General features: G+C 41.5%; 1 protein-coding gene across 1 annotated transcript; it reads right to left on the bottom strand.

The window, feature by feature from the left end:
• On the bottom strand, window positions 1-26,013 carry CLMP (CXADR like cell adhesion molecule). The gene is made up of 7 exons (XM_019633440.1): window positions 26,001-26,013; window positions 25,140-25,333; window positions 5,963-6,164; window positions 5,066-5,233; window positions 4,483-4,605; window positions 3,698-3,839; window positions 1-3,101 (listed from the first exon to the last, which is right to left on the bottom strand). The coding sequence occupies exons 1-7, from the start codon at window positions 26,011-26,013 to the stop codon at window positions 2,801-2,803; spliced, it is 1,143 nt and encodes a 380-aa protein (XP_019488985.1). The 3' UTR covers window positions 1-2,800.
• Window positions 26,014-26,087: the final 74 nt, after the last annotated feature.

Here is a 26,087-nt window from a genome sequence, read left to right as displayed (position 1 = left end):
TTGAAATATAAACAACTTTACACCAGAAATGAAGCAAAATTATATATGTCCTGTTGAAACAGCAATTCTGAAATTTTTTATACAGTGTAACAACAAAGGCATCAACTTCATTATTTTACAATTTTATGTTTAGTTTATATAGTTGATTGAAATGTTTATTCTCTAAACATCCACATTCTGTCTGTATCTTCTTCCTACAAACATGTTTTCTTCTGTCATTTAGTTATGTTATCCTTTGTTTCATACTCAAGATTCAAGTTTATTTGACTTGTAAAGTTAATGGATGTAGTTTGAAACCAATAGTGGCTCAAATTGTTATCTTAAGCCTGTTGTATCTGCACCGAAAAGTGAAGTGCACTCACTCAGAGAAGTGCACTATCATTGCTAAGACTTCAGCACCTTATCTCTCAGAATCTTCAGTTCCTACAATTTCTCAGATTTTAGGTAGTAATCTGTTTTGTGTAGATTTCCATTGTGAATAGAGTTCCAAAATAATCTGAATATTCAAATAGTATTTTAGTCTTCTAATAACTGCATGCTTAAATAACCTAAACCACCTTTTCATGCAAAGGGGACTGATTCCTGCTTTCAAAGGCATGGGCAGGAAACCTTAGGTTCAAAGGTAGGAAATAATGATCAGAGCAAATTGCTAGTGGTGGTGCTGCTGCATCCGCCATAGTGTCCTTTGGCCTAGGTACTCTGGGAATGAGACTTCTCAGATTTACATAGCAGAAGTGATAGGTTGCCTGGATACCACTACCAGGAGAATAAAAAAAGTAGAGTAAGGGATTTTATATCTTACAATGAGGCAGTGGTAGTATATAAGAAACATTCCAAATATCCTAGCCCTCTTAAACTAGCAGCAGACATTCTTTACTCTACAATGTCTCTTATTTCCCATCTTTTTTTAGAGTAAGACAAAACTCAGATGAAAGCTTTCACCCAAGGATAAACCCCTATTTCTTAAAGAACTTTAGAAGGAAATAACACGTGCACTATGTGAGGACACTGTTGTGAGAATTAGTGTAGAAATGAAAAACCAGAGAACTAGGGCATATTCCAATATCAGCCGTTCCTGTAAGCATCTAATTCCCATTTTAGAAACAATGCTTTTATCACCATATTCAGTATTACTTTTTCTTTCCTGTAGCCTGCTGCCTTTTTAATAAATCTTTCGCTCTACAAATGGTGATCTGTTGCTGTTTGTACTAGGGTCCTTGAGGGGCTAATTCAGGTGCAGAATTCTTGCATAGGATGAATTTGAGTAGCAGAGTAGTCAAAAATATTAAAAGGGCAAGTTGTTATACTGAAGGCTGCTGCTTTTTAAAAATTTTTGTCAGACAACTTTCTTTTATGAATCAACTCTTCTGAGAGCTGTCCTGGTGAATCATTTCTGCAAATTCCTCCCAAGATGCTGACAATTAAAATGATAACAGCCACTAACCCAGAATTCTGCCACTCACTAGTTTTCCTTACCATCTCTTACCTAGGTGTTCATTCCATTTCCCTCCAGCCCATAGCTAGACTTCATTAGAAGCTAAGCTGGTAAAATACTGAATTCTCTTTAACTTCTCAGGCAGAAAGGATTTTGATATTCTTGCAGTGCCAGTAGGAAACATTGGCAATCTCTGATCTTTCTGATAATTTTAGGCCTAGGATCATCAAAAGTCCCAGGTTCACGTCCTTCTCTTAAAACTAAAATGAAGAAAGCTCCAAGTTTGGTGCAATTCTAAACTTCCTTAGACTGCTCTGTGACATATTAAGAAAATGGATCTAATCTCCCTTTCTAGTCTAGTAATCTTGAAATTCTGGTTTTGTATGTTCTCAGAAAGACTAAAGTATGTCAGATGATCTTGCAGCATCTTAAAAAGATCACTTTTTCACTACATGACTTCTTTCTAAGGACATTGTTAAATGACATGTAGTGAATGTTTTCCTGCTCCAGAGATATCCAGCAGAGGAGTCCTTAGAGACATCTGATTTGAGAGAAAATCCACAGTTGTTCCAATATATATTTCTAATATTTGTCCGTGACCCTCTGAGCATCAGTAAGATGGGAAGTTTTTCACAGTCCCTTGTCACACATTTTGTATTCCTTTTTTAGTTCTACTATGGTTCAATACAAGTACAGGAAGATTAATGGTGGATAGAGTGGGAGAAAATTATTCTCCATCTCCCAATATTTCATTTTCTCTTGAAATTAATATCTAAACCATATGGTAAATGAAGTCAAGCCAGAACAGAAGAGACAGAAAATGTTTCCTTTTTTGGAGTGTCTTAGAAGCGGTCAGTCCAATACATGCTGCAGAAAGGTGTAATGTAAGGCTGTGGGTTCTGCTTGACTCTGAATAACCACAACAATCCAGTAGGTTTGCAGAAATGCATAGAAAATTTATGAACACCTCATTTCTTCTTGACAATGGTGAATCGAAGTATAGATACAAAACATCTCAAGTGAGAAGTTTTACGAGTTTTACGTATGTTCACTTCCCTTTTACCCAGCCTTTCTCACCACAGGTCCTGGTCAACAAACACAGATTTGGACCCCTGCTTTCCCCCACTCTTGTCTAAAGTCACAATGAGATGCCTTTTTGGAGATGATCAGCTTACATCCTTTTTCTTGTTTGGTGTCATACAAGGAGAGTGCTCATTTGAATCTGTTCCATGCAATGCTCACTATTATGTAAGTGACCGCTCATCTGGTTTGAGGGGGTTGTGTGGCTGGTGACTGAGCTTCGAAGACTAGAAAGTCCTAAGATCCTGACTCCTAGGAAAGCATGGGAGTCAAGTCCATTCTAGTTCAGGCAGTTTGGAAGGGCCTGCCCTGGCTGGGGATCATGCTGGGTGTGGTTTCTGCTTTGGTCAGGGTAGCATGGTGGACTTTCTTTGGTTCAGGACCTCTCACCTCTGGCCCCACTAGGTTGTATGCATGAGTGGCCAGCCCTGCCTGGGGTGCTGCTTCAGTCAACAGTGTCCGCTGGCTGCGTGAGGCACTATTTGCCGTGGAGCGAGTGGAGGAAGAACCAGAACGTGAGCTCTGAGAGCCTGAGGAAGAGGAACTAGGTTTCACAAGGCGAGCTTTCGGGGCTTCAGCATCTTCCCTGAAGAGAAAAAACAGCAAAAGTAAAATTTAATACTGGCAAAACTATGATAATTTCCACTATGGTTGCTTCCTTCTGAGGTTTCCCAATACATTCCTCAAGCTGTAAACCTCAAATACCATTGGACGGCAGCCATTTAGGGAAATAGGGACTTGCCCATTTTCTGAGACTTAATGGTTGGCTTAGGCAGATATATGGTTTGTTAGCTCAGAAGTCAACCCTGCTACTGTGGGAGAATACGCATTCACCTTTGAAATGGTCTAGACAGCACTCCCCTTGATTTGGAGTTTGTCTGCGTAAACCCTCATGGCCCATAGGCTATGCCTGTTTTTTATTGTAGGCCCTTTATAAGCGGAAGTGAATAGGAAGTAACGTCAAGTTGATCTTTTACGCCTCTGTTGAGGATAGATTGTCTCACAATAAAGCCAAGGTAAGCCAGACCTCTGTCCCTAGGTTGGAACACCTTACCTACCAGAATAATCCTTTAAACAGATTCCTGGTTACAAGGAAATGGAACATTTATATTGGCTGGTCGCTATGGAGCTAGCCCTAGAAAGGAAGCCTAGTGGAAGAGGAGATTTTGGAGGGTAGTCTACCGAATTTCATTAGGTCTCTCTTCTTCCTCATATCTCTCTTTGTCTTTTCTTCGGATCAGCAGCCACACCAAGAGGAAGATCAGCAGGGCTCCAGCCACCATGCCCGTCACTGCTCCTGCAACCATGCCGATGCTTTGCACATCTGTTTTCTCAGAAACAAAAGCAGAAACAAAACCAAACATAAGCTAGGAAACTCATAAACTTAAAAAAACAAGCTCTGGGCAGAATGAGTATTTCCAGATCTATATCTATCTTCCCAAGTTACCCATTTATCATCTCTTGGTGTATGACTATACCTCTTGATGTTGAAGGGCAGTAGAATATGCAACCCCAAAATATGCTTCTTTGACATTAACATTGGGTTGTCGGGAAAGTCAGGATGTATTTGTCTATGTTCTTCAATGCAAAAATGCGTCCTGACTTTCCCGATGACCCAATATTTTACGCTAATCATTTTTGAGAAACTGCAAACACAGGAAAAACTCTGAAAACAGAGTAGAAGTTACCCTTTTGTAAGAGAAATTTACATTTATAAAGGAACTCTTCATTTGGTCCTCTCCTGGATATAATAAATTTCTTTGGGGGCTGGTAAATATACACATATTTGTAAACATACAGTTAGCTACAGCAGTCAAATAGTCCTTGCAACTACTGCATTTATTTTAGTGATAGCCATATCCTTCTGGAAATATTTTTACTTTGACCTTATTCTTACTCATGATTAGAAATGTTTTACACTGAACCACAATGCAAAAAGAAAACAAACACACTCTTTGGATACTTACACTGCACAGTGACTCGCACCACACAGCTTTCCTTCCCAGCCTCATTGCCTGCTGTGCACTGGTAGAGTCCAGAGGAGGACATGGTGAGATTCTGCAGCAGAACCCTCCCAGGGTTGTTGTAGTCTACATAAGCAGAAAGAATGACTGTAATCCCCTTAGTGACAGGGTCTATATTTATTGTTTTATTGCATCGACCTAAGATTCTGTAATACAGGTTGCTAAGGATGAGATGATCGAATAGATCTCATTTTGGAATGTGGGAAGAAAGGTGAACATTCTTTTAAATTATTATAGTGCATCTAAAAGTTACAAAAGGTTGTGAACATTTAAGGGATACTAACCAAGATAACTAGATATAATGGATTTATATGGTACATTTCTTCTTAATGTTTTTTTTTACCACTTTTACATGCCACTTGAGGGAAGAAAAGACAGATTTTCTGTCCCAGTTTATGGATGAAAAATGGAAGTTCAAAGAGGTTTAGCAGTGTATTCAAGATCACATGGTGAGTTGCTGTCAAAACTGGATTTAGAATTTATGGTTAGAGTACTGTCCTGTTGTCTCAATGGAAAGGTGACTTACCAATCCTAGATTTAGGAGGCAGATACTCATCCTCTCCCTCCTTCTCTCGGATTCGCTGCCAGTAATACACAATGGGCTTTGTGCCAGAGGATGACTCACACTGCAAAGTCAGGTCACTTCCTTCTGTCAGTTCTCCTTCTAACTCACACTTGGGCTTTGATGGTCTCACTGGCAAGAAAAAAAAAATGTACTTCACTTGACTGGCCTAAAAAAAAAATTACTGATTCAAAGATTCCTTACACAGTAGATTCAATGGAAAAACTACATCCTATTGAGTTATTTCTCCAGTCATCCCTTATGGTCAACTTTTGAGTGGGAATTCAGTAGCCTTTTATCTACTTACCTAGCCATGCGTTACATCACCCCCAGAAACACACCCATCTCCATCCCTTGCATACACGCATACCCAATCCCATCTGCTTCCAATGGTGCTGTTGTAATTTTCAGAGCTGCCTCAGAAACTACATCATCACTTTTCAAAGAAGAGACATATTTAATTGGAAATTTGGAAAGCTGAGTATGGTTTTACTAATACTGGAACAGTATCATTAATTTGGAAGATATTAAGTAGAACTTAGTAGCTCCTGCTGTCAAAAAACAGAGGAATGGATTTGAATCATAGCTGAGAGATTTAAGTTAAATAAGGATATTCAAATACTAGAGGATACTTAAATTTTTTATTGTACTACCATGGAAAATTGTGATTATTTTTTCTTCTTTTATTATGGCTAAAACACAAAACATACTTCTTTCCAGGGAACAGGGGTAGGTGACCTCAGAATAACAGAAAGTACTGAACAAGAAGTTTTGTACCACCATGATATATTTAGCTATCCCTCACAGAGACTTAATATTTATTAATAAGATGCAGGCATTTACCTTGGCACTCTGTCTTACCTAAGACTTTTAAGATGACATGGCTCCACACATAGCGCCCTGAATTCTTCACCTTGCAGGTGTACCGGCCCTCATCACTAGGCTTCAGAGGCTCAATCTGCAGGGACGCATCTCCTGCCAGGAAATTGGAAGCAAAGGCCACTCGGCCCTTCTGTTCCTCAGTCAAGTTATTGTAGACATGATGGCTGGAGTAAGTGATTACCTGTGGGATAGACCAAGGCAAGGTCAGGCAGTGTGGCTCTCAGCCTTCCTGTCCTGCTGACAGTCAAGATGAGGACTAGGAATACTCCCAATGGGACAGAGCAGTCAGGGCCTGGGGCTAATTCTAAGGATCCAAGAGACTTCTGTTATAAAGTTAAAAATATGATGTTTCTTTAGGCCTTGCTGCTTCTAAGAACAGTAACACCTCATATTTGTGTAACATTTTAATTATAAAATAGTAATTATTTCATTAAGTGCTCAGAACCATTCTATTTTGTAGGTGAGGACTTTTAAATTTGAGTTACATGCTCAAAGTCTCACAGCTAAGTCAAGGAAAGAACGAAATGCACAATCAATACACACACAGCGTATTAAGAGTTGACTCTGAGGAGAATAGAGGATAAGGATGGGGAGGAAGACTTACATTCCCCCCACACACCCTTTCTAACTTGCATATTCTACCACTTGCATCCATATATATATCTATATCTATATCTATCTATCTATCTATATATATATATATCATTGCATATATATCATAGTAGTCATATGCTACAGTCCTTGTGCTAGGTGCTTTTACACCTAGTTTATTTCTCACACATTTTATCCAAGTAGTTATTGTCCCCATCTCATAGACAGCAGAACTGGATTTGAACTGGACCCATGTAAAGCCATCTAGTTCATTGTTCGGGTATAGCACAGTTACCTCTGTCCTTCCTTTACCTACCTGCATTCATTTCACTACTCATTAACTGCTCTTCCGGAAAGTTTGCAAATGAAGGAGAAAGTGTAAAACAAAAAAATCCATTTGTTTTGTTCTTAACAAAAGTTTAGAGTTCAGTTGAAGGGATTCGAGAGAAGATAAGGAATAGAAGTTAACGGTTAAAATTCAGGTCTGATACTGAGGGCTGCTTTGTTGGGCTTTCCTATTTTGACTTCACTGTGGATTAGTTAGGTGGGAAAAACATTCTGTCCTTTCCATAAAATACACATGAGCTTCACATCTTTGTTTTCCCAGGCAGGGAAACCAAAGCTTAGATGACCCAACAGAAAAAGGTAATCTTGATTCTTACTAAATTTTCATCTGTCTGCATCACAATTTCCAGTTCACGAACTCTTCCCTGGCTCTTTTGGTCCATCTCCTCACTCCTGTTAGTCACAAAAACCATGCTGATCTAATCCACCAAGACTTCAAGCTATAGAACTTCAATTTCACCCTCCCTGCCGCTTAACAATCATATTCTTAAACTCATTTAATTTAAACATCAGCAAACATTTATGGACTGAGAGCTTCCTGTCAGGCCAGGAGGCGGCTATTCAGATGAGTAAAACTCTTCTTGTCTTCAAATAATTTATAGTCTAATAGGATCAACAAGGAGAGACATGCAAACGGAGGGAAAAAAAACCATTAACTTGAAATAGTATCAGAGAAAATGTCCCAGAAAAGTCGGTGGCATTTGAGTTAGGCTTTGAAAGATGAGTAGACTAAATAAGAAATGAGAGAGGCAGGGAGAATAGAGCTGGAGGGACAATTCCAGATACACAGAAAGGGCACTAAGAAAAGGCATGCAGTCACGTGGGAGTTTGCCCAGCACATTTCTGGCTACAGCTATTCCAGACTGTTTCACTTCTACTTAAGCCTTTAACCCTGTCCTCAATCATGTGATTCTCTGCAACTCATTAAATGCTTACAGAAAAGACTTGAAGCCATCCAATAAAATGCCCATCAATTCTTTCTCCATTGTATAAAACTCTTCAGTAGCATCTATTTTGCCCTTCCCACCTCTCTGAGAAAAGTGTTTTCTCCTTTCTCTGCATATTCTATTTCTTCAACAAATATTTATTGAGCTCGCAGACCAGGTACTGTGCTGGGAGCTGGGAAAACAAACAGGAATACGACAGTTCCCAGTCTGAGGACCCCACAGTCTTGTGGGGGAAGAAACTAGGGGAGAAGCAAGTAAGGGGAAATAAAGGGAAACACTAACTGATCATATACTTAAAATATTTTCAGTATGCAATTTTGCCCCCTCATTTCAACCAACACCACTATTGTGATAATTCTCATATCCTTATCTCTATTCCCAACATATTTTTGAGCTTGTGTTTCATATTTCCAGCTAGCTGCCTGGCTGCTATATATTTCTGTTCTCTCCAGTCTACATAATGTAAGGAAATACCAAGTTAATATTAATGTAAAACATTAGCTCTTTTCCAGCTCAAAAACCTTTAATGGTTCCCCACCACCTCTGAATGATGACCAGATTCAGCTTACGGTCCTCAAAATGATCTCTGCTTTATCTTCCCAATCTTATTCCTATTTAGTCCACTTCACATACCTGGGTGAATCAGATTATGAAACTGAGGGTCCTTGTGACTTTGATTAAATTCAGCTTTAAATCCTAGCGCGTGCTCTCTCTCGTATATCCCTCAGAGAGCTAGGAGCTAGCCTTTCCCCCAGTGACTAGCAACCCCGAGGCAGCAGAAGACAGTAAGTAGCTGGAACCTAATGGTTACATGGTCTGGGCCTCTGGCAGGCTAAAGATAATGTCTTGACCTAAGTTATGTTTCAGCTGCTGAGCCCTAAGGTGGAACAACCCCCTGGCTACTTTCCAATGAAGCCAGACAGAGGGACACTAAAGCCGACCTCAGAGCTGTCCTCAAGACCTGAAGAAATGATTTATTAGCCTTACTTCACCTCTGACCAATCAGCTCCCAGCTTGACGCCCAACCCCCTAAGCCACAGTGACTCATGATTTTGCCCTACAGAATCTACAGTCTACAAATAGTTGGGGAGTTCCAGCTTTTGAACAGTAGCTTCCCGTTCTCCTGGGAGCTGCCATTCATAACAAAATAGCCATGCTTTCTCCACTGCAATTCTTGGTGTTTAGAGTTTGGCTCTGCTAGCGCCAGGTGGACAAACTCTTTCTGTTTGATAACAATTACATTATTTCCCTTTCTTTAATGAGTTGTGCATTCTTTGTACTCACATGCCTTTGCCCACTGCATTTTTCCACTTAGAAACTCCCTTTTCTCCATGTCTCCACATAAAGAATCCCTATTCATTTTTTTTTTAAAGATTTTTATTGGGGAATTGGGGGGAGGGGAACAGCATTAGGGAATCAGGGAAGGGGAACAGATAGGTAGACAAATTGCTATTTTTGTTCTTCAGTCCAGTTGTGGAGGACTTTGCTTCACTGGCCCATGTTGGTATGATCATTGTGCTCTTCCCAGATGAGGCAGATCGGTCGTCGGTCATTGGTCAGCTGCTCACAGCAGCTCCCGGCAGCTCACACCGGCTGCCAGCCACTCACTTAGTGCACGGCAGCCCACTGCCCCTGCTGCAGCCTACGCTTTGCCGGCGACTCACAGCAGCCCAGCTCCAGGTCCAGCTGTTGTTCATCATCTTAGCTGTAGAGGGCCAGCGTCACTGACTCTCAATGTGGGATCCGAACTGCAGCCCTGCTGCTCAGTGCTGGCGCTCCCAAGCCAGCTCTTAACCAGCTGAGCTACTTGGCCGGCCCCCTATTCATTCTTTTAAATCCAAAATCAATGTTAATTCTTCATGAGATCTTCCCTGATATGACACTCAGACTAAGAATGGTCTCTGTTCTTTGCTCTCATCCATAGCATTTCTTTGCACCATTTTTATGTGAGGAGAAATTGTGAAAGACTTCGGGCACATAGGCTCCTGGGTCCCCTTTCTCTAATGCTGGGCACTGTCCAGGAGCTCCCTTAGGCCGTTCTGATTTTATGTCTGTTGCCCTCGATTGTCTTTGGCTAGGCTATTTTGCAATTCTGCAGTCCTTTATTCAATTTACTGAAAACATACTCTGTGCTTGGCACTATGCTAGAGATGATAACAATACAAAGAAATAAGTTTCATTAAGTGTCTTAGGGACCAAGACATGCCACCCCAAAATATACCACTTTACATATGCATAAGAATTTCATCTAAAGGCATTTGAGCTCCTGAAATTCCTTGTCTGCCTAAAAGCAGTCTCCAATAAGAATTTAAGTCATAAATCCCCTCCCTCAGAGCAACTCTAATCTTGTCTCCTGGGAGACCAGATATATCACACCCAGGTAGATATCAGTCACAAACTACCCTATCTCCCATCTATTCTAAGGATCCATCTTTCCGAAAAACTGTTTGCTTTTCCATAAGTGCCCTTTCTTCCCCTCTTTTTCCTCCACTATGTTAGGTACATTGAGCCCAAATTCTAACCACCTCTGAATTACTCAACTCTGGGCACTCCCGTTTGTTACATATGTGATACACAGGTTAATAAACCTTGTTTTTGTCTTTTGTCAATCTAATTTACAGTGCCCCAGCCTGAGAACGTGGGAAGGTAAAGGAAAAACGATGATTTTTTTTTTTTTAGTCCCCTACGGTTTTAAAGGACAACTTCAAACAAACAAACAAAAAAACTCATGACAAAATAAACATGTATCAGATTGTATTTAACTCATTAATCATAGAACTAAAGAGAGATTACAAGAGGATCAAATGAGAATTGGACTAAAAGATTTCTCCTTTGGACAAAATTTATTTGCATCTTTGAACAGGAACAGTTTGTTTCCCTATAGATAGGAAACATGGCATCACCATCAGCATTCCACAAGTTAATTTTAATTTCTGTGGAAATTTGTGCATAGGAAAATTAGACCCTAATTCATCTCCAGAAAACCTGGACTCTAAGCATGAAGATAATGTTCAGGAGGCAGCTCCCAGTGGTGTATGTGGGAGGTGGGGGCAAGTTTTCAGGCTGGGCTAGGGAGATGTCCTCTATTGATAAGGTGAGGAGGGGAATTAGGTCTCTGGAAGGCTGCTCTCCCTGCCTCCACTCCACTACTGCCTGCTCCCTTAGCATGTGGTCTCCTGGTTCAACTTACTGAGTCTTTCGGTTAGAGTACCTGAAGGGCTACTGGGGAGAGTACTGGGGGGAGTGTTCCTCTGACTGGGATGAGGGATGGAGGGGAAATGGAGGATGATGGTAGGTTCACTAGGACAGCATCGTCAGGCTGCTCCCAAAGGCCCAAGTGAACTCTTCAAAGATGTTTTTCAGCAAATTAGTAAGCATGACCAGTTAGAGAATATTTAGGAGATGGAAGCGAGGATAGGAGAAAAAGGAGTTGTTATCAGGATAAGGCTGGCTAATGCAAACAAAGGCTGGTCTTGAATGTTAAGCTAATGAGATCCAAGATGATGGTCATTTATTCAACAAATTCTGAGCCTCCACAATGTACCAGCACCTGTTGTAGGTGCTTTGGAGATATCAGTGTATACAACATGTAAAGATCCCAGCCATCTAAGTGGTAGGAAATAGACATAGAAAAACATATGCTGCATTTGACAGCACAAAAGACTATGAAAATAATCAAGCAGGGAAGGGGGATTATGGGCCAAGGAGACAGACTGCAATTTAAATAAGGTGGTCAAGATAGACCTCACTGTAGAGTGACATCAGAGCAAACACTTGAAGGAGCTGGGGAACTCGCCCAGGAGCTATCTAGGGGAAAGAGAGTTCTAGGCACAGGAAAGAGCCCGTGCAAAGGCCCTAAGGTGGAAGGATGCCTGGCCTGCATGAGAAACAGCAGAGACCAGATAGCTGGAGCCAGGATAGCAGATGAGGTCAGGCAGTGGGGCCAGGTCATGCAGGGCTGCGTGGTCTGCTGTAAAGCTGATGACTTTTATTCGGAGGGAAACGGGGGGGTTATTATAGGATTTTGAGCAGAAGAATATCATGATATGATTTATGTTTTGAGAATAAGCTGTAGGCCAAGAGTGGAAATAGGAAAACCTGTAAAGAGGCTGCTGTAGTGAAGATTCAGGCAAGCGATGCACTGCCTCTCGGATGGTAGCAGTGAAAGTGATCAGATTCGGAATGTATTTTGAAGATAAAACCAACTGGATTTTGCAATAGACTAACCACCTCATTTAAATGCATATTGTGATTATGACAAAATGTGGGGAGTCAAGGACTATTCCCAGGTTTTGGCATGAACCAGAAAGAGAATTGCCATCAACAAAGAGGGGGAAAGTGGGCAGAGAGGTTTGGGGTCAGAGTGTGTTTGGGTGGGGAGGAGGATTAGGAGTTTAATTTGGAACTTACTACTTTTTGGGTTTTTTTTTTAAGATTTTATTGGGGAATCGGGGAAGGGGAACAGACAGGTTGCTGTCCTTTTGTTCTTCAGTCTAGTTGTGGAGGACGTCGCTTCACTGGCCCATTTGGTATTAACATTGCGCTCTTTCAGGCTGAGGCAGATCAGTCACCGGCCACTGGGCAGTCGCTCATGGCAGCTCTTGGCAGCTCACACCGACTGCCAGCCACTCATGGTAGCTAACGGCAGCCCACTGCAGCCCACGCCGTCGCCGGCGACTCACGGCAGCCCAGCTCCAGGTCGAGCTGTTGTTCAGCATCTTAGCTGCAGAGGGCAGTGTCGCTGGCCCTCATATGTGGGATCTGAACTGAGGCCCTGCTGCTCAGAGCTGGCATCCCAAGCCAACTCCTAACCAACGCGCCACTCAGTCGGCCCTGGGACTTACTACATTTAAGATACCTTTTAGACACCCAAAGGAGGTATTGAGTAAGCAGTTGCATATATATGAGTCCGGTGTTCAGGGGTGAGGCCTGCACTGGAAATTTGTGTTTGGGAATTATAAGCATGTGGATGGCATTTAAAGCCATGAGACTAGATAAGATGGCCCAGGGCATGAAAATAGAGGCCAAAAAAGAGAAGGGAAAATGAGGCTATCCAAATAGAGACTATCTACAATAAACACAAAAATGAGAACCATGGACCAAAAAAAGGCCAGGGTTCAATGCAAAGTAATCTCACAGTGTGATCTGATCATGAATTCCTAACTGAGCAGGTCCTGGTGGGTATTTATACCCCAGGCTTATAACTTCTTTAGGTACAGGTTTATCTTTGACTTAAGTAAACTGTATTCATTGTTTCTGTGCATCTAGGTTATCATACCTTTGAAATAATAATCACCCTCAACAGAGCACATAATCTTGTTAACTATCCTGTAATCTGATCCCCGCATTGTTTTTCCCACCTCTGTGTAATATTCCTTATGTTCCCACCTTAATTTCAAATGCATGACAGAAACTGCAAACTGTTATTCTCTGAAGCATTTATTTCAGTCTCTGTTTAGATCTTGCTTCCAGGTGTATCCTGTTTTGGGCTCAAATTTTTATAAAAATGCTCTATAGGTTCGGACATTGTTACAGCGACAGAATTCAGAGTGAAAACCACCAACCTCAGAGTCAAATAAATGTCATCTTAGATCTCGTTAGCTTAACATTCAAGTCCAGCCTTTGTTTGCATTTCCAGCCTTAATTTGCATGACAACTCCTCTCCTCTTTCTCCTATCCTCTGTTTCATCTCCTAAATATTCTCTAACTGGTCATGCTTACTAATTTGCTGAAAAACATCTTTGAAGAGTTCACTTGGGCCTTTGGGAGCAGCCTGACGATGCTGTCCTAGTGAACCTACCATCATCCTCCATTTCCCCTCCAGCCCCCATCCCAGTCAGAGGAACACTCCCCCCAGTGCTCTCCCCAGTAGCCCTTAGTAAGTTGAACCAGGAGACCACATGCTAAGGGAGGAGGTAGTAGGGGAGTGGGGACTGGAGGAGCAGCCTTTCAGAGACCTAATTCCCCTCTTCACCTTATCAATAGAGGACCTCTCCCTAGCCCAGCCTGAAAACTTGCCCCCACCCCCCACATATACCACAGGGAGCTGCCTCCTGAATATTATCTTCATGCTGAGGAATATTCTGGAAAGTACAGGAAATGCATGATTTCAGTCAAATGTCCAGTGTTTATTCCCAAACAGACATGTTGTCTTGAATTTCTGCATTCTTTTCAAGAGAAGCTGCAAGTTAGGAGGAAGTGGGGCAGAGGGAAGTAAGGGGATTTAGCTGTAGGAATCTTGGGTTCAGATTCTGCCTCTGAAATCTCATTTTGGGCAAGGGACTTCACCTTTTAAAGTCTAAAAGGTTTAGAGTCCAAGTTTTCTGAATATGAATTAAGGTCTAATTTTGCTCATATATCAAAAGAAAATTAGGATAATAATTCTTACTCTACCCACTTAGCAGGTTTATAGTGCGATAGGAGGGCAACTTTTTACTGTTGAGTTAGTCAGAAAGGTCAGCTGCTGGACTGATAACTTTCCGAGGAATATCCACTCTAGGATACCACCCATGGGCATTAAGGAGCTTTGGGAGGCAACTCACAAAGATCTGCATACCAGCAACAAGGGACTTTCCCTCTCTAACTGCACATACGCAGTAGGGCCCCAAGAGTGTCCTAAGGTGATCTTGCCCTAATTTAAACACTAAAAATCAAAGGGGTGGAGATTTACCATGTGCATGAGACACGTGATGCAAGAAGAAGCATGTAGTCTCACTGCACAGGCGCCAAGAAAGCTCCGCCTTCACATGACTGGACATAGTTTTTACCCTGCCTAGCTCCCTTTAAAACCCTGCCCCAGCTTCTCTCCAGGAGCCACCTGAACTTTTCCTTTCTTGGCATTGTTCCCTTGTGCGCAAACTTAATAAACCTTTGCCTCTGGTCTGAACTTTCTTGTGGTGATCTCTCTTGATTTCTATCCTGGGAGAGCGCAAGATCCTAGGGTGAAGTAACAATAGTAAGAATTTAAAAAGATGAAATCTGTGAAAGGGCATTGTTCCTTCGCTCAGTAACCATTTAGTGATCAAGCACAGTACCTGGCTCTGGGCGTAGGAATGTGAATTACACGTAGAAATGAAAATCCATCGATACAATGCAATACATTCAGTCAGGGATTTTTGTTTTTACTTAACAAACATGTATGTGGTATTTATCTTGTGCTAGCACTGTTCTAAATACTTTACAAATATTAACTGAACTACTGCGTTCAAGAAAAAAAGGCACAGGATACAGTGAAAAGTTGAAGACAAGATTAAGGAGATGCAGGATGTCTTCCAATAAATAGCTTAAATTAAAGGCCATTCCTTTGATAAATACCTGTAGAGTGCCTTCATGAAGGCAGTACCTACATCTTAATCTGAAACTGGGGCCCTGCAGTTTAATCCTGCTAGAACGAAGTAGTTCTTTGGGGCCCTCCTGTATTCACTAATTAATGACTGCGTTTCCCAATAAGACTGGGTGTCCCAGGGAGAAGTTCTTAGGAACAGGGAGAGGTTTCTCTCTTATTCTTAGCCCTTAACACCCAACCACCCTCATGTGCCAAGCTGTGGCCGGTACCATTTCTGAGTCATTCCTTTGTTTCCTTTTTTTAAACTTTATTGGGGATCAGCGTATTTTTTCCAGGACCCATCAGCTCCAAGTCAAGTCACTGCTTTCAGTCTAGTTCTGAAGCGTGCAGCTGAGCTCCAAGACAAGTTGTCTTCATTCTAGTTGTGGAGGGTGCAGCTCACTGGCCCATGTGGGAATCAAACCGGCAACCTTTGTGTTACCAGCTCTGGTGCTCTAACCAGCTGAGCCAACTGGCAGCTCCTGAGTCATTTCTTAGTCCCACTTCACTGCTTTTTGTTTTTCCCCCAATCAGATGAAGGGAACCAAAATCTGCCACTTTAAGCTTCTTTTTGGGACATTGATTTTCATCTCTTTATTAAGAAACAAGACTCAGAACCTTTGACCTTCCCTCCTTTTCTGCCCAAGAGATTCAGACAGGAAAACCTGCTTTAGGAAGGGAGCCTTGGCTAAATCACCTTAAGAAACTTCACCCTGGCAGTTCAGGAAGACTTCAAGCCTGTTAGCTAGATACCCACTGTGTCCCACTGTTTCTGAGTTGCCCTACAAGAATTGTCCTGCCATGTATATTCAGCTCTCCCTCGTCTACCTGTAAATTGCCTACTCTTGCTTCTGAAATTGATAACCGCCCCTCCCCCTTTTTCCCCTTTGTCCAAAATGTCTTATATACCCGATATTGCCTCACTGTCTTTGGAATTTCCATGCTTATGTGAATTCCCCATGCGTATGTATTAAATTTTGTATTTTTTCCTGTTAATCTGTCTCTGTTAATTTGATTATTAGCCCAGCTGAAAGAACTTAGGAAGTGGGAGGAAAAGTATTATTTTATTTTGACCCTCACGTGGATAAAACCTAAGACCTTTGACTCAGAAAAATGCACATTATTTTGCAAATATTTCCACAGGGTTCCTAGCATTCAACTTAAAGGCCTGTGCTGTGCACTCAGATCCAAAAGAGGTAGGATCACAAACAACCCTTCTCCCAATATGGTATTTGTTTGTTTAAAATGTTGCAGGGCATTCTCGGCCCCACATCCTCGGCTGCACTCCATAGGAAGGATAGGTTTCTTGGGGGGGGGGGGGGGGGGGATGGTTAGTGGTGGAAGGAGTGGCCATAGACATGCCTAACTGGTGGGATAATGAAGAGGATGAAATACATTAGCAACTGGAAAAAACTGGAAGCTTTAATCTCCTAAAACTGAAAGTGAGAGACAGAACAAGTAAGCTTAGAACACTTAATAGGCTCTCAATGTTATTTTCTTTCTTTCTGACTTTTTCATATCTATGTACTTTGTATGTACATAATCACCTATGAAGAAGTCAGTTTGTGCTTCCTGGGAAGAACAAAGAGATTCTAAACCTAGAGATCAGTCAAGACTGGGTAATTTCTAGGAACTTGGGGGTTTTGTGGGCTTTCGGAGGTTTGGTCTGGGGGATTTCTTTCTTGCTTATTTTAATATTTGTACTAACATCAGGAAATACCTTTGTCTGGCAAGGTACATTTGACTTTAGAGAGCCTTAGTAGGTGTGGGCCAGAGTAGACTCGGGCTGCTTTGAACTGGAAGTACACTACAGTAAGAGCTTTCAAACTTTTTGAACAGACTCACCTTAAGAAATACGTTTTTCTTCGTGACCCAGCACACACATAGCATACACATATGTAACTGAAACATAGATTTCATGAAACTGTATGTGTCATCCCCTCTGATATTTTTTAGTCTATGTGAAAACAGAACATCTGGCCGCTTGGGATCCACCATGGGCTCCTAATTTTGAAAAAAACGCTTCACCAGGGAAAAGTGATTGAGAGACCTACCGGGAAGTCCATCCATCTACATTCAAATGGAGCTCCTCTGCTTACAGCTGTGTGCCTCGGGTCAATTAATTATCCTTTTTAAACCTTAAAGTCCTCAACTGTCAAATGGGGACAAGCTATTGTACTTCATCGGATTTTTGGAGAATGAGACAGTAAGCACTCACACTCACTTTTATTACTCTGATTCTGCATTCAAGAAAGCCCCTGAGGTTTCCAAAATTGTTCAGCCCAGTACCCCAAGAGTATGAATCATTCCACACGTTTGTGTAGCAAAGCCCCCGTGGCTAAAAGCCCCATCTGTTTCCATTATCTGTGCACACTGTGGACCTCTGAAGGAGGCACGTAAAGCCAGTGAGCCTGAAGAATACCACATCTTGGCCCCTGCTCTCACATTTCTGAAGAGCCTAGCCCCCAAACCCAATGTCCCTTGATTCTGAGCAATGTCCTCTGACGTGTCTTTGTCTTGGATCATGCAGCCTTCACCTTCTGAAACGTTTTTCCTTCTTTTATTTTTGCTTAAACAATACCTACACAGGCCTCAAGATCAAGAGTTGCCTTCTGTATATACAGGCTCTCCTCGTGATTGCTTTTCTCCCCTTTCCCCCAAATCCTGTCCTAATGTTTAATGAGGAAAAAAAAAAGATAACTACATGTAAGCATTTCACATCTTTGGAAAGCAGAGATTATACAATTCCAAAATAATCTTTACATAATTAAATAACCCTTATTTAGTATGAGAATTTCACATACACTTCTGACATGGATTGTGACTCAGTTATAGCCTTGCGATTTGGCTCAGTTATTTTCAGACATACATTTAATCTCAGATACTTGTGTGTCTCTTTATTTTATTTTGTTTTTAGTTCTAGGAAATGTAGTACTGAGACTAAGCTATTGATCGAGGTGTGATGGGAGAACAATGCACATAAATTTAATTATTTTGCAAACAAAAAAATTAAATATACGAATTGCAGCTGTTCTGGGGCTGTTTGTCATATGACATTCTTGGTGGACCTGGTCCAGATGCATTTTTAGCAAGAGGAGACAGGACAATTTGTTAGGACTCATATGGAACAGATGGATCAGCTCAACTTTCTGGCAGTTGCTCTGCCGTCCCATGTCCTGTGTAGCAAAGGGATGTTTTATTTTAGATCACGATTTTTCTTTTTTAAAGCCAAAGAGAAAGAGGAAAGGGTGAAGGTGTGGCCAAGAAGCTTGGCATGGGAATTGGAACACCTCTGTCCTAATTTCTCTCTCCATCTGAAGAATAGAGGGGAAAGGTTTCTGTTGTGTGTTTCTCACCTACCGTGGAGTAGGTGGTCACTCTTACTTTGGAAATTCTATTGCTTCCATCTCTAGAGCTAGGAGGAAAGCTCTAGAGTTCTAGTGGCTATCCTATCTAGGCTGAAATTAAAATATTCCTGAGACTTCTCACCCACTCTTAAATGTTCCATACATAGATGAGCATTCTAGGCAAAAGAGATAAAAACATTTCTGTTCAGATTGAAATGTAAAGCTAAACTTGGGATCTAGGTCACTGGTTAGCCTATTTTAAGCACCACATCTATTCCCACCCTTCCGTTATTTTCTTTCTCAGTCACCCCCACACTCATTTTCAACGCCCTGACAATTAAAATGCTTTGGCAACTTTACCCACTAAATTTTTGTTAACCCCTTCTTGGTATCCCAACTATCCATGATTGTAGTTTTTAAAAATAATTAAAAAAATTTTAAATGATAGTTGGTATACAATATTATATTAGTTTCAGGTGTACAACATACTGATTAGACATTTATATAACTTACAAGGTAAATCTAGTACCTATCTGACACCATACATAGTTTTTACAATACCATTGACTATATTCCTTATTCTATACTTTACATTCTCATGACTATTTTGTAACTACCAATTTGTACTTCTTAATCCCCCCAACCCCCCTCCCATCTAAATGTTCTCCGTATCTGTGAGTATGTTTCTGTTTTGTTTGTTCATGTATTTTGTTCTTTAGATTCCACATATAAGCGAAATCATATTTCATTTGTCTTTCGCTGTCTGACTTACACTACTCTGCATAAAACCCTCTACGTCCATTCATGTTGCAGTTGGCAAGATTTCATTCTTTTTTATGGCTAACATTCCATTGTACATATGTACTACCACTTCTTTACCCATTCACCCATCTGTGGACACCCAGGCTGCCTCCATATCTTGGCCATTGTAAACAATGCTGCAATGAACATATGTTTGCACATGTCCTTTCCAAGTACTATTTTGGGTTTCTTCAGCTAAATACCCTGAAGTGGGATTACTGGGTCCTTCTTTGTCTCCTGTTATAGCCTTTGTTTTATAGTCTGGTATAAGTATTGCTACTCCAGCTTTTTTTGTTTGTTTGTTTCCATTTTCATGAAATATTTTTTTCCATCCCTTTTCCATCAGTCTAGGTGTGTTTCAATCTGAAGTGAGTCTCATAAGCTGCATAAGTAAGAGTCTTGTTTTCTTATCCATTCACTCTATGTCTTTTAATTGGAGTATGTAATCCATTTACGTTGAAATTAATTGTTGATAGATATGTAGTTATTGCCATTTTATTATTCATACTTTTTATCTCTTTTTTTCCCCTCTTCTTAAAAAAGTCCCTTTAACATTTCTTGCAATACTGATTTAGTGGTGATGAACTCCTTTAGCTTTTTCTTTTCTGGGAAGCTCTTTATCTGTCCTTCAATTCCAAATTATAGCTTTGCTGTGTAGAATAAGCTTGGTTGTAGGTCCTTGCTTTTCATCGCTTTGAATATTTTGTAACAATCCTGTCTGTCCTGCAAAGTTTCTGCTGAGAAATCAGTTGACAGTCTTATTGGAGCTCCCTTGTAGGTAACTAACTGCTTTTCTCTCACTGCTTTTAAGATTCTGTCTTTGTCTTTCACCTTTGGCATTTTAATTATGATGTGTCTTGGTGTAGGCCTCTTTGGGTTCATCTTGTTTGGAATTCTCTGCGCTTCCTGGACTTGTATATTTATTTCCTACCCTAGGTTAGGGAAGTTTTCTGTCATTATTTCTTCAAATAAGTTTTCAATTCCTTGCTCCCTCTCCTCTCCTTCTGGTAACCCTATGATGGGAATGTTGGTATACTTGATGTCCCAGAGGCCCCTAAATGATCTTCAATTTTTTGGAATTTTTTTTTTCTGTTCTAATTGGGTATTTTCTGCTACATTATCTTCCGAAGTAATGATTCTATCCTCTGCTTCATCTAATCTACTATTGAGTCTCTTTAATGTATTCTTCATTTCAGTTTTTATATTCTTCATTTCTGACTTTTTAAAAAATGTTTTGTCTCCATTTTTATGTTTTTAATCTCTTTGTCGAAGTTCTCCCTGAAATTATTGCACATCCTTATAACCAGTGTTTTGAACTCTGCATCTGGTAGATTATTTGTCTCCACTTTATTTAGTTCATTTTCTGGAGCTTTGTTCTGCTTTTTCATTTGGGACGTGTTCTTTGTCTCCTCACTTTGGTTGCCTCTCTGTGTTTGTTTCTATATATTGGATAGAGCTGCTATGTCTCCCGGTTTTAGTAGAGTGGCCTTATATAGTAGATGTCTTGTGGGGCACAGTGGCACAGTCTCCCTGGTCACCTGAGCCGCATGCTCCAGGTGTGTCACTTGTGTGGATTTTATATGCCCTCCTGTTGTAGTTGAGCCTTGGTTGCTGTTTGCACATCGATGGGAGGGATTGACCCTGGGGCTGATTGGTTGTAATGACTGGCTGTGATTACAATGGAGGAGCTATTGTGCAGAATTCACTTTAGCAGGGCTCTGGTGATTGCCCAGTCTGCTCTTAGAGTGTGAGGTCTGAGGAGGCAGCTGGGTGGTGCTCCTGGCAGTCTGAAGCTGGCCACCGGCTGTGCCAGGTCCAGGGCCTGTAGGGAGGGGCCCAACCACAGGCCAAGTTCAGCAGCAGCCTGTGCCCTGCCTGGGACCACCTGGAATGAGCCACAAAGCAATCCACAGATGGACACCACCTCTGCTGGGCTTGGAGGTGCCTGGAAGAGGTCAAGCATTGAACCGAGATCTGCTGCTGCTAGCGCTGGGCTAGGGGCTGCTCAGCAAGAGGTATAGGGCACACCAAGGCCAGGTAATTCTTGTTTGGGATTTGTGAACCTTTGAGAGAGTTTAGGAAAATCTTCAGCATGAGCCAAGGCAAGCCGTTTGTATGGAAAAGCCACTGGCAGCGGCTTGGGTGGGCCTGCAAATTGGGTGGGGAAATCACCTGGGCAGGTGAATAGTTTAGCCAGGTTTGTGGAGACTCAGATATGGTGACCACCTTTGTATGCACACTGGGAGTGAGGAGGACTCAACAAAGGAACAGTGGCTCTGCCAGCACTGCTGTCTGGGAGAAAGCTGCCCCTCCAGTCCTCGTCCTGAAGCCAGACGACTCAGTTCCTCCCTGTATGTCCCTGGAGCCTTTTGAGCTGCTGCCCCAGAACTGGAGCACAGAGTGAGTGGGCCTATTAAGAGGAACACCTCAGACTCCAGCTGCCTCTCATCTCATTCAGCCACAATCTTCACTGGTTTTCACAGCCAGAAGTTGTAGGGACTTCTCTTCCCAGCACTGGAAACCTGGGCTGTGACCCCTCTCTCCTGAGGGGGTCATTCGCAATCGAGATATCCCTCCTAATTTTTAACAGCCACAGATGGGTGGGGGACCAGCCTGTTCCACGTATCCGCCCCTTCTACCATCTCTAGGTGGCTTCTTCTGTATATTCTTAGTTGTAGGACTTCCATTCAGATTGACTTCAGGTGATTCGCAAGGACGGTTGTTCTGTAGTTCAGTTGTAATTTTGATGTGATCATGAGAAGAGGCAAGCACAGCATTTCCTACTCCATCATTGACCATGCCTCCCCATGACTGTAGTTTTAAACCATTATTTATAGCCTGAAATTGTTTAACTAATATTCTTTCTACTCAAGTACCCCTTAAATCAGTGTGCCATACAGTGCCAGAGTAATTGCTCTAAAATGCAAATCTGTCCCTTTCACTCTTAACATCCTTCACGAGCTCCATGTCATTATCAGAAGAGCTCTAAGCTCCATGATATAGCACGCAAGACCTTTCATGTTCTGTTCCTATAACTTCTGCAGGCTCACATTTTGCACTTCACCTGCATATGATTTCCCAGAAGTGTTCAGCCTTTGTGTTTATACTCTGTGATTTCCTCAGGTCAGTGCCTTCTACCAACACTCATATCAGCTGTGCCTTCTTACATGAAGCACTCCTTGACCGCGCCCCTCCTCCAACTACTCTTGGCCAATGGCTCCTCCTTTGTATTCATCTACAACATTCTGCTTATCTCTAGCATGATGTTTATCTCTTCAGCTAGCTCCTTCATGACAAGAGTATGTGTATAGTGAGAATCTCTATTTATTAAATTTAACTAAATTGATTTTTTATTGAGGTAACATTGGTTTACACTAAACTGATTTTTAATCTTTTAGAACTTTCAATAGTGGCAAGCTTTTTCCAGTATCGGAGTCTTTGCATAATTAGGTCTGGAATAATTTTCTTCTCACATTCTTCTTATTTCCTACATAGCACACATTACAATTTTGAATTATTTATGAAGGTAGTGTAGCTAGTAGTTAACAGCCCAAGTACTTACGTCAGAATGCCTAAATTCAAAATGAAAATGGGTGACCTTAAGCAATTTTCTCACTTTATATGTCTATGTGCACATGCCTCGGTTCCTTATTTGTAAAATGGGACTAATAATCCTGATTATGAGGATTAAGTTAAATGAGATAATATGTGCTAAACAGACTTGTGAGTGGCATGTAGCTAATATTTATTGCTCTCTACTTAAAAAAATTGTTTTAATTATTGAATGTCATTTCACTGTAAGCCCCAAGAAGCTAAGGACTCTGATATCTTCTTCACTATTGTATCCCATGCCTAGCATGGCATACTAGTAAGTGCAAAATAAATTTGTGTAATCTGAATGGCTGAATAAATGACAATGCTTACTTTAGAATACTAACTGAAGATAAGGAGGGAACTGTGACTGCTTATCAGGGTGATATCAGAAGCCACATCAGTGGCTTTCTTTAATCAACAATTAACTTCCTAACCCTTATATTCACTTGGCTACATAATCAAGCAATTCGTTTTTTCTTTAGTTTAAATGAAAACACTTCAGTGAAAGTTAGATGAATGGAGCCATTCTTGAATTTTTATTAGAGGAAATTGTGCTCTTATTTACTTTATTCAGAACTGAGAGTATCATGCCGAGGACTGACTAAGAAGTTGTTGGAATAAACAAGCTCAGGTTAAGATGACCTTGCTCTGCAGAGAACAGAGAGAGTCTTAGAGTGATGTACTATGAGAACAAAATGACAAGCAGTATCAAAATGACAAGGCAATGTAGGTAGCTTTTTAAGCAGGTTAAACTCCAACAGTGATCCTGTAATTTATTCTTAGTGAAAACATTAGCTTCTGCCCATAAAAGCCATCTTATGATATTAGTGGTATAGACAGAGGAGAGGAAAGGACAACTTTTCACTTTTTAGTGGAGAAAGAAGTAAAGTTCTGAAAAAGAAGGAAAGTCTAATATCAGCTTCCCTAGGTTATAGATTTTTTTTAAAAATCACAAGACTTTCAACAAAAAGATTTTTAGAAATAAGTCAATGGGTAAAGGGATGAGATTAGTTATGCTGGAAAACCTAGGTTGAGGAGCGGCACAGTGGCTGAATGCAGTCAAGGCAGAAAGGATAACAGTAGTTTACTTAGTTCTCATCCTCTAATAAAGGCTATTCAAGTGGATGGTCAGGAGCAGAGCACTACCAGTTCCGTTCACACTGCCGAAAGCTTGTAAAAACCAATGGACCATCATGGTGGCCTTACACAACCAGAGCACTGAAGGCCCAGGGCCAGGGCCTTGATTTTCCAGCTCTAGAATCAGCGCCAATTCTTTTGGTGGCCAACTAAATATGTGTTAAACATTTTCATCCAGGGCCGGCCGAGTGGCGCGTTGGTTAAGAGCTGGCTTGGGACGCCAGAGGGCCCCGGTTCGGATCCCACATATGAGGGCCAGTGACACTGCCCTCTACAGCTAAGATGCTGAACAACAGCTCAACCTGGAGCTGGGCTGCTGTGAGTGTCTGGCCACAGCGTAGGCTGCAACCCCTGCTGCAGCGGGTTGCCATGGGCTACCGTGTGTAGCCAGCAGTCAGCGTGAGTGGCCAGCAGCCGCTGTGAGCGGCCTTCCAGAAGCCAGCGACTGACCTGCCTTGCCCAGGAAGAGCGCAATGGTGGTGCCAACTTGGGCCAGTGAAGCAACGTCCTCCACAACTAGACTGAAGAACAAAAAGGATAGCAACTTGTCTGTTCCCCTTCCCCCAATTCCCCAATAAAAATCTTTTAAAAAAACCAAAAAAGCATTTTCATCCACATTCTATACTTGTTCCTCTGTATCATATGTTGTTTACCATATTGCATAATCTTAAGGGCTTGGAAGTCATGACTTTGTGCAAAGCTCAAACATAGGCAGGTGGTAATGGTCTTAGAGGAGGAAGAGAAACAGGCTTCCTAGTGTAGGTATAGTTCTAGCCCACTAGACTAGAGAATCAAGCCACTGCATCTTAGTCCCTTTCTTAAGGACACTAATAGTGTAGATTCCCTCCTTGGCAAATGGCAGATGGCTTTCTAGTGCTTCTTGTTTACCCAAAAAAAGCATAGACCCCGTTATCCTCACAACCCAAATATTCCTTCTTATTTATAGTTTTGTATCTAGAGTTTTTCAATATAAGCCAGATGACAAAAGCAATTGTAGCTCCTTCCAACCCAATGAGAAAGACTGGAGGGCTGAGGAAAGGAGGAGGGGGCTCTAGCAGGGGTATACTTACCACTTTTTGGTTGCCTTCATTATCAGTGAGCAGCCATTCGATATCCAGGGTGTCTTTTTCTGGAAGCCCCAGTTGGTGATGACAGGGCAAAGTGACCTTTTCGTCTGCCACTTTCTTGATCTCAGTGTGAGTCCCCAAGATTCCAACATAGTAGGAAACTGAAAGAGGAAAACCTCTAATGAGCAATACAGAGACTGGATGACAATGTGTAGGCAGCAAATATTACAACAAATCATTATTGGATGTTCTTGTGAGCAAGGAGCACGTCAAGGTGTTGGAAGAATCCTAGACCAGAAATGCTAGAAGCCCCGGGGTCTCACACTGGCTCCTCCATGAACTGAATTCATCATATCTTCCTTAAGTCCCCCAAATTACACTTTTACTAATGCCCGTGTTTCCTATCTTATTGGGTTTTTATGAATGATGAAATTATTCAGGCCAACATCAGCTGTGCTTTTTTATCTTTCTCTCCCCTACAAGCAGAGGCTTCCAATAAGACAGAAACCAAAAGGGAAGACAGGGGTTAGCACCTCCCCAGAAAAGGCTCCAGATACGAGTTCACTCCTTAGAGCCTTCTTAGATAAACAGGTTGCCCTCACAGACCTCTGAGTAAGTGTAGGAGTGCCTCAGGGAAAAGTGGGCTCTTATGGGCAGTTCTTGTTTCCCTTAAGGACACACATTCTATAACCCCAACTTCTATCTTCCATTCTCTACAGTTTCATAATACACAGCTTCAAACTATGACGGGACACTTTCTATCCAAAGTGGAATGCTGAGTTACCACATTTGGATCCTGTCCCTCTATTGATTCAATGTCCCTTCAGCCAACAGGAATTCAGTTCCACTTTTGGCTTTCTTTACCTCCAACTTTCATCTTTTTCCAGGAATTGTACTCTGTCAGCAACTTTGGACTCCAAGCTCACCTTCTCTCCTTACTTTTAATCTCTC

This window comes from Hipposideros armiger, unplaced genomic scaffold (genome assembly GCF_001890085.2).
Source record: "Hipposideros armiger isolate ML-2016 unplaced genomic scaffold, ASM189008v1 scaffold_1313, whole genome shotgun sequence".
Lineage (NCBI taxonomy): Eukaryota > Metazoa > Chordata > Mammalia > Chiroptera > Hipposideridae > Hipposideros > Hipposideros armiger.
This window is presented reverse-complemented; position numbering and strand designations above follow the sequence as displayed.

Bases quoted from the DNA above. Each gene is read 5' to 3' on its own strand.
- CLMP (XM_019633440.1), bottom strand. The intron at 6,165-25,139 runs GTAAGTATACCC...TCTATCCCACAG, and splicing joins ATGAAGGCAACCAAAAAGTG to GTAATCACTTACTCCAGCCA. The intron at 4,606-5,065 runs GTAAGTCACCTT...CTGCTTATGTAG, and splicing joins GCCTCCTAAATCTAGGATTG to ACTACAACAACCCTGGGAGG.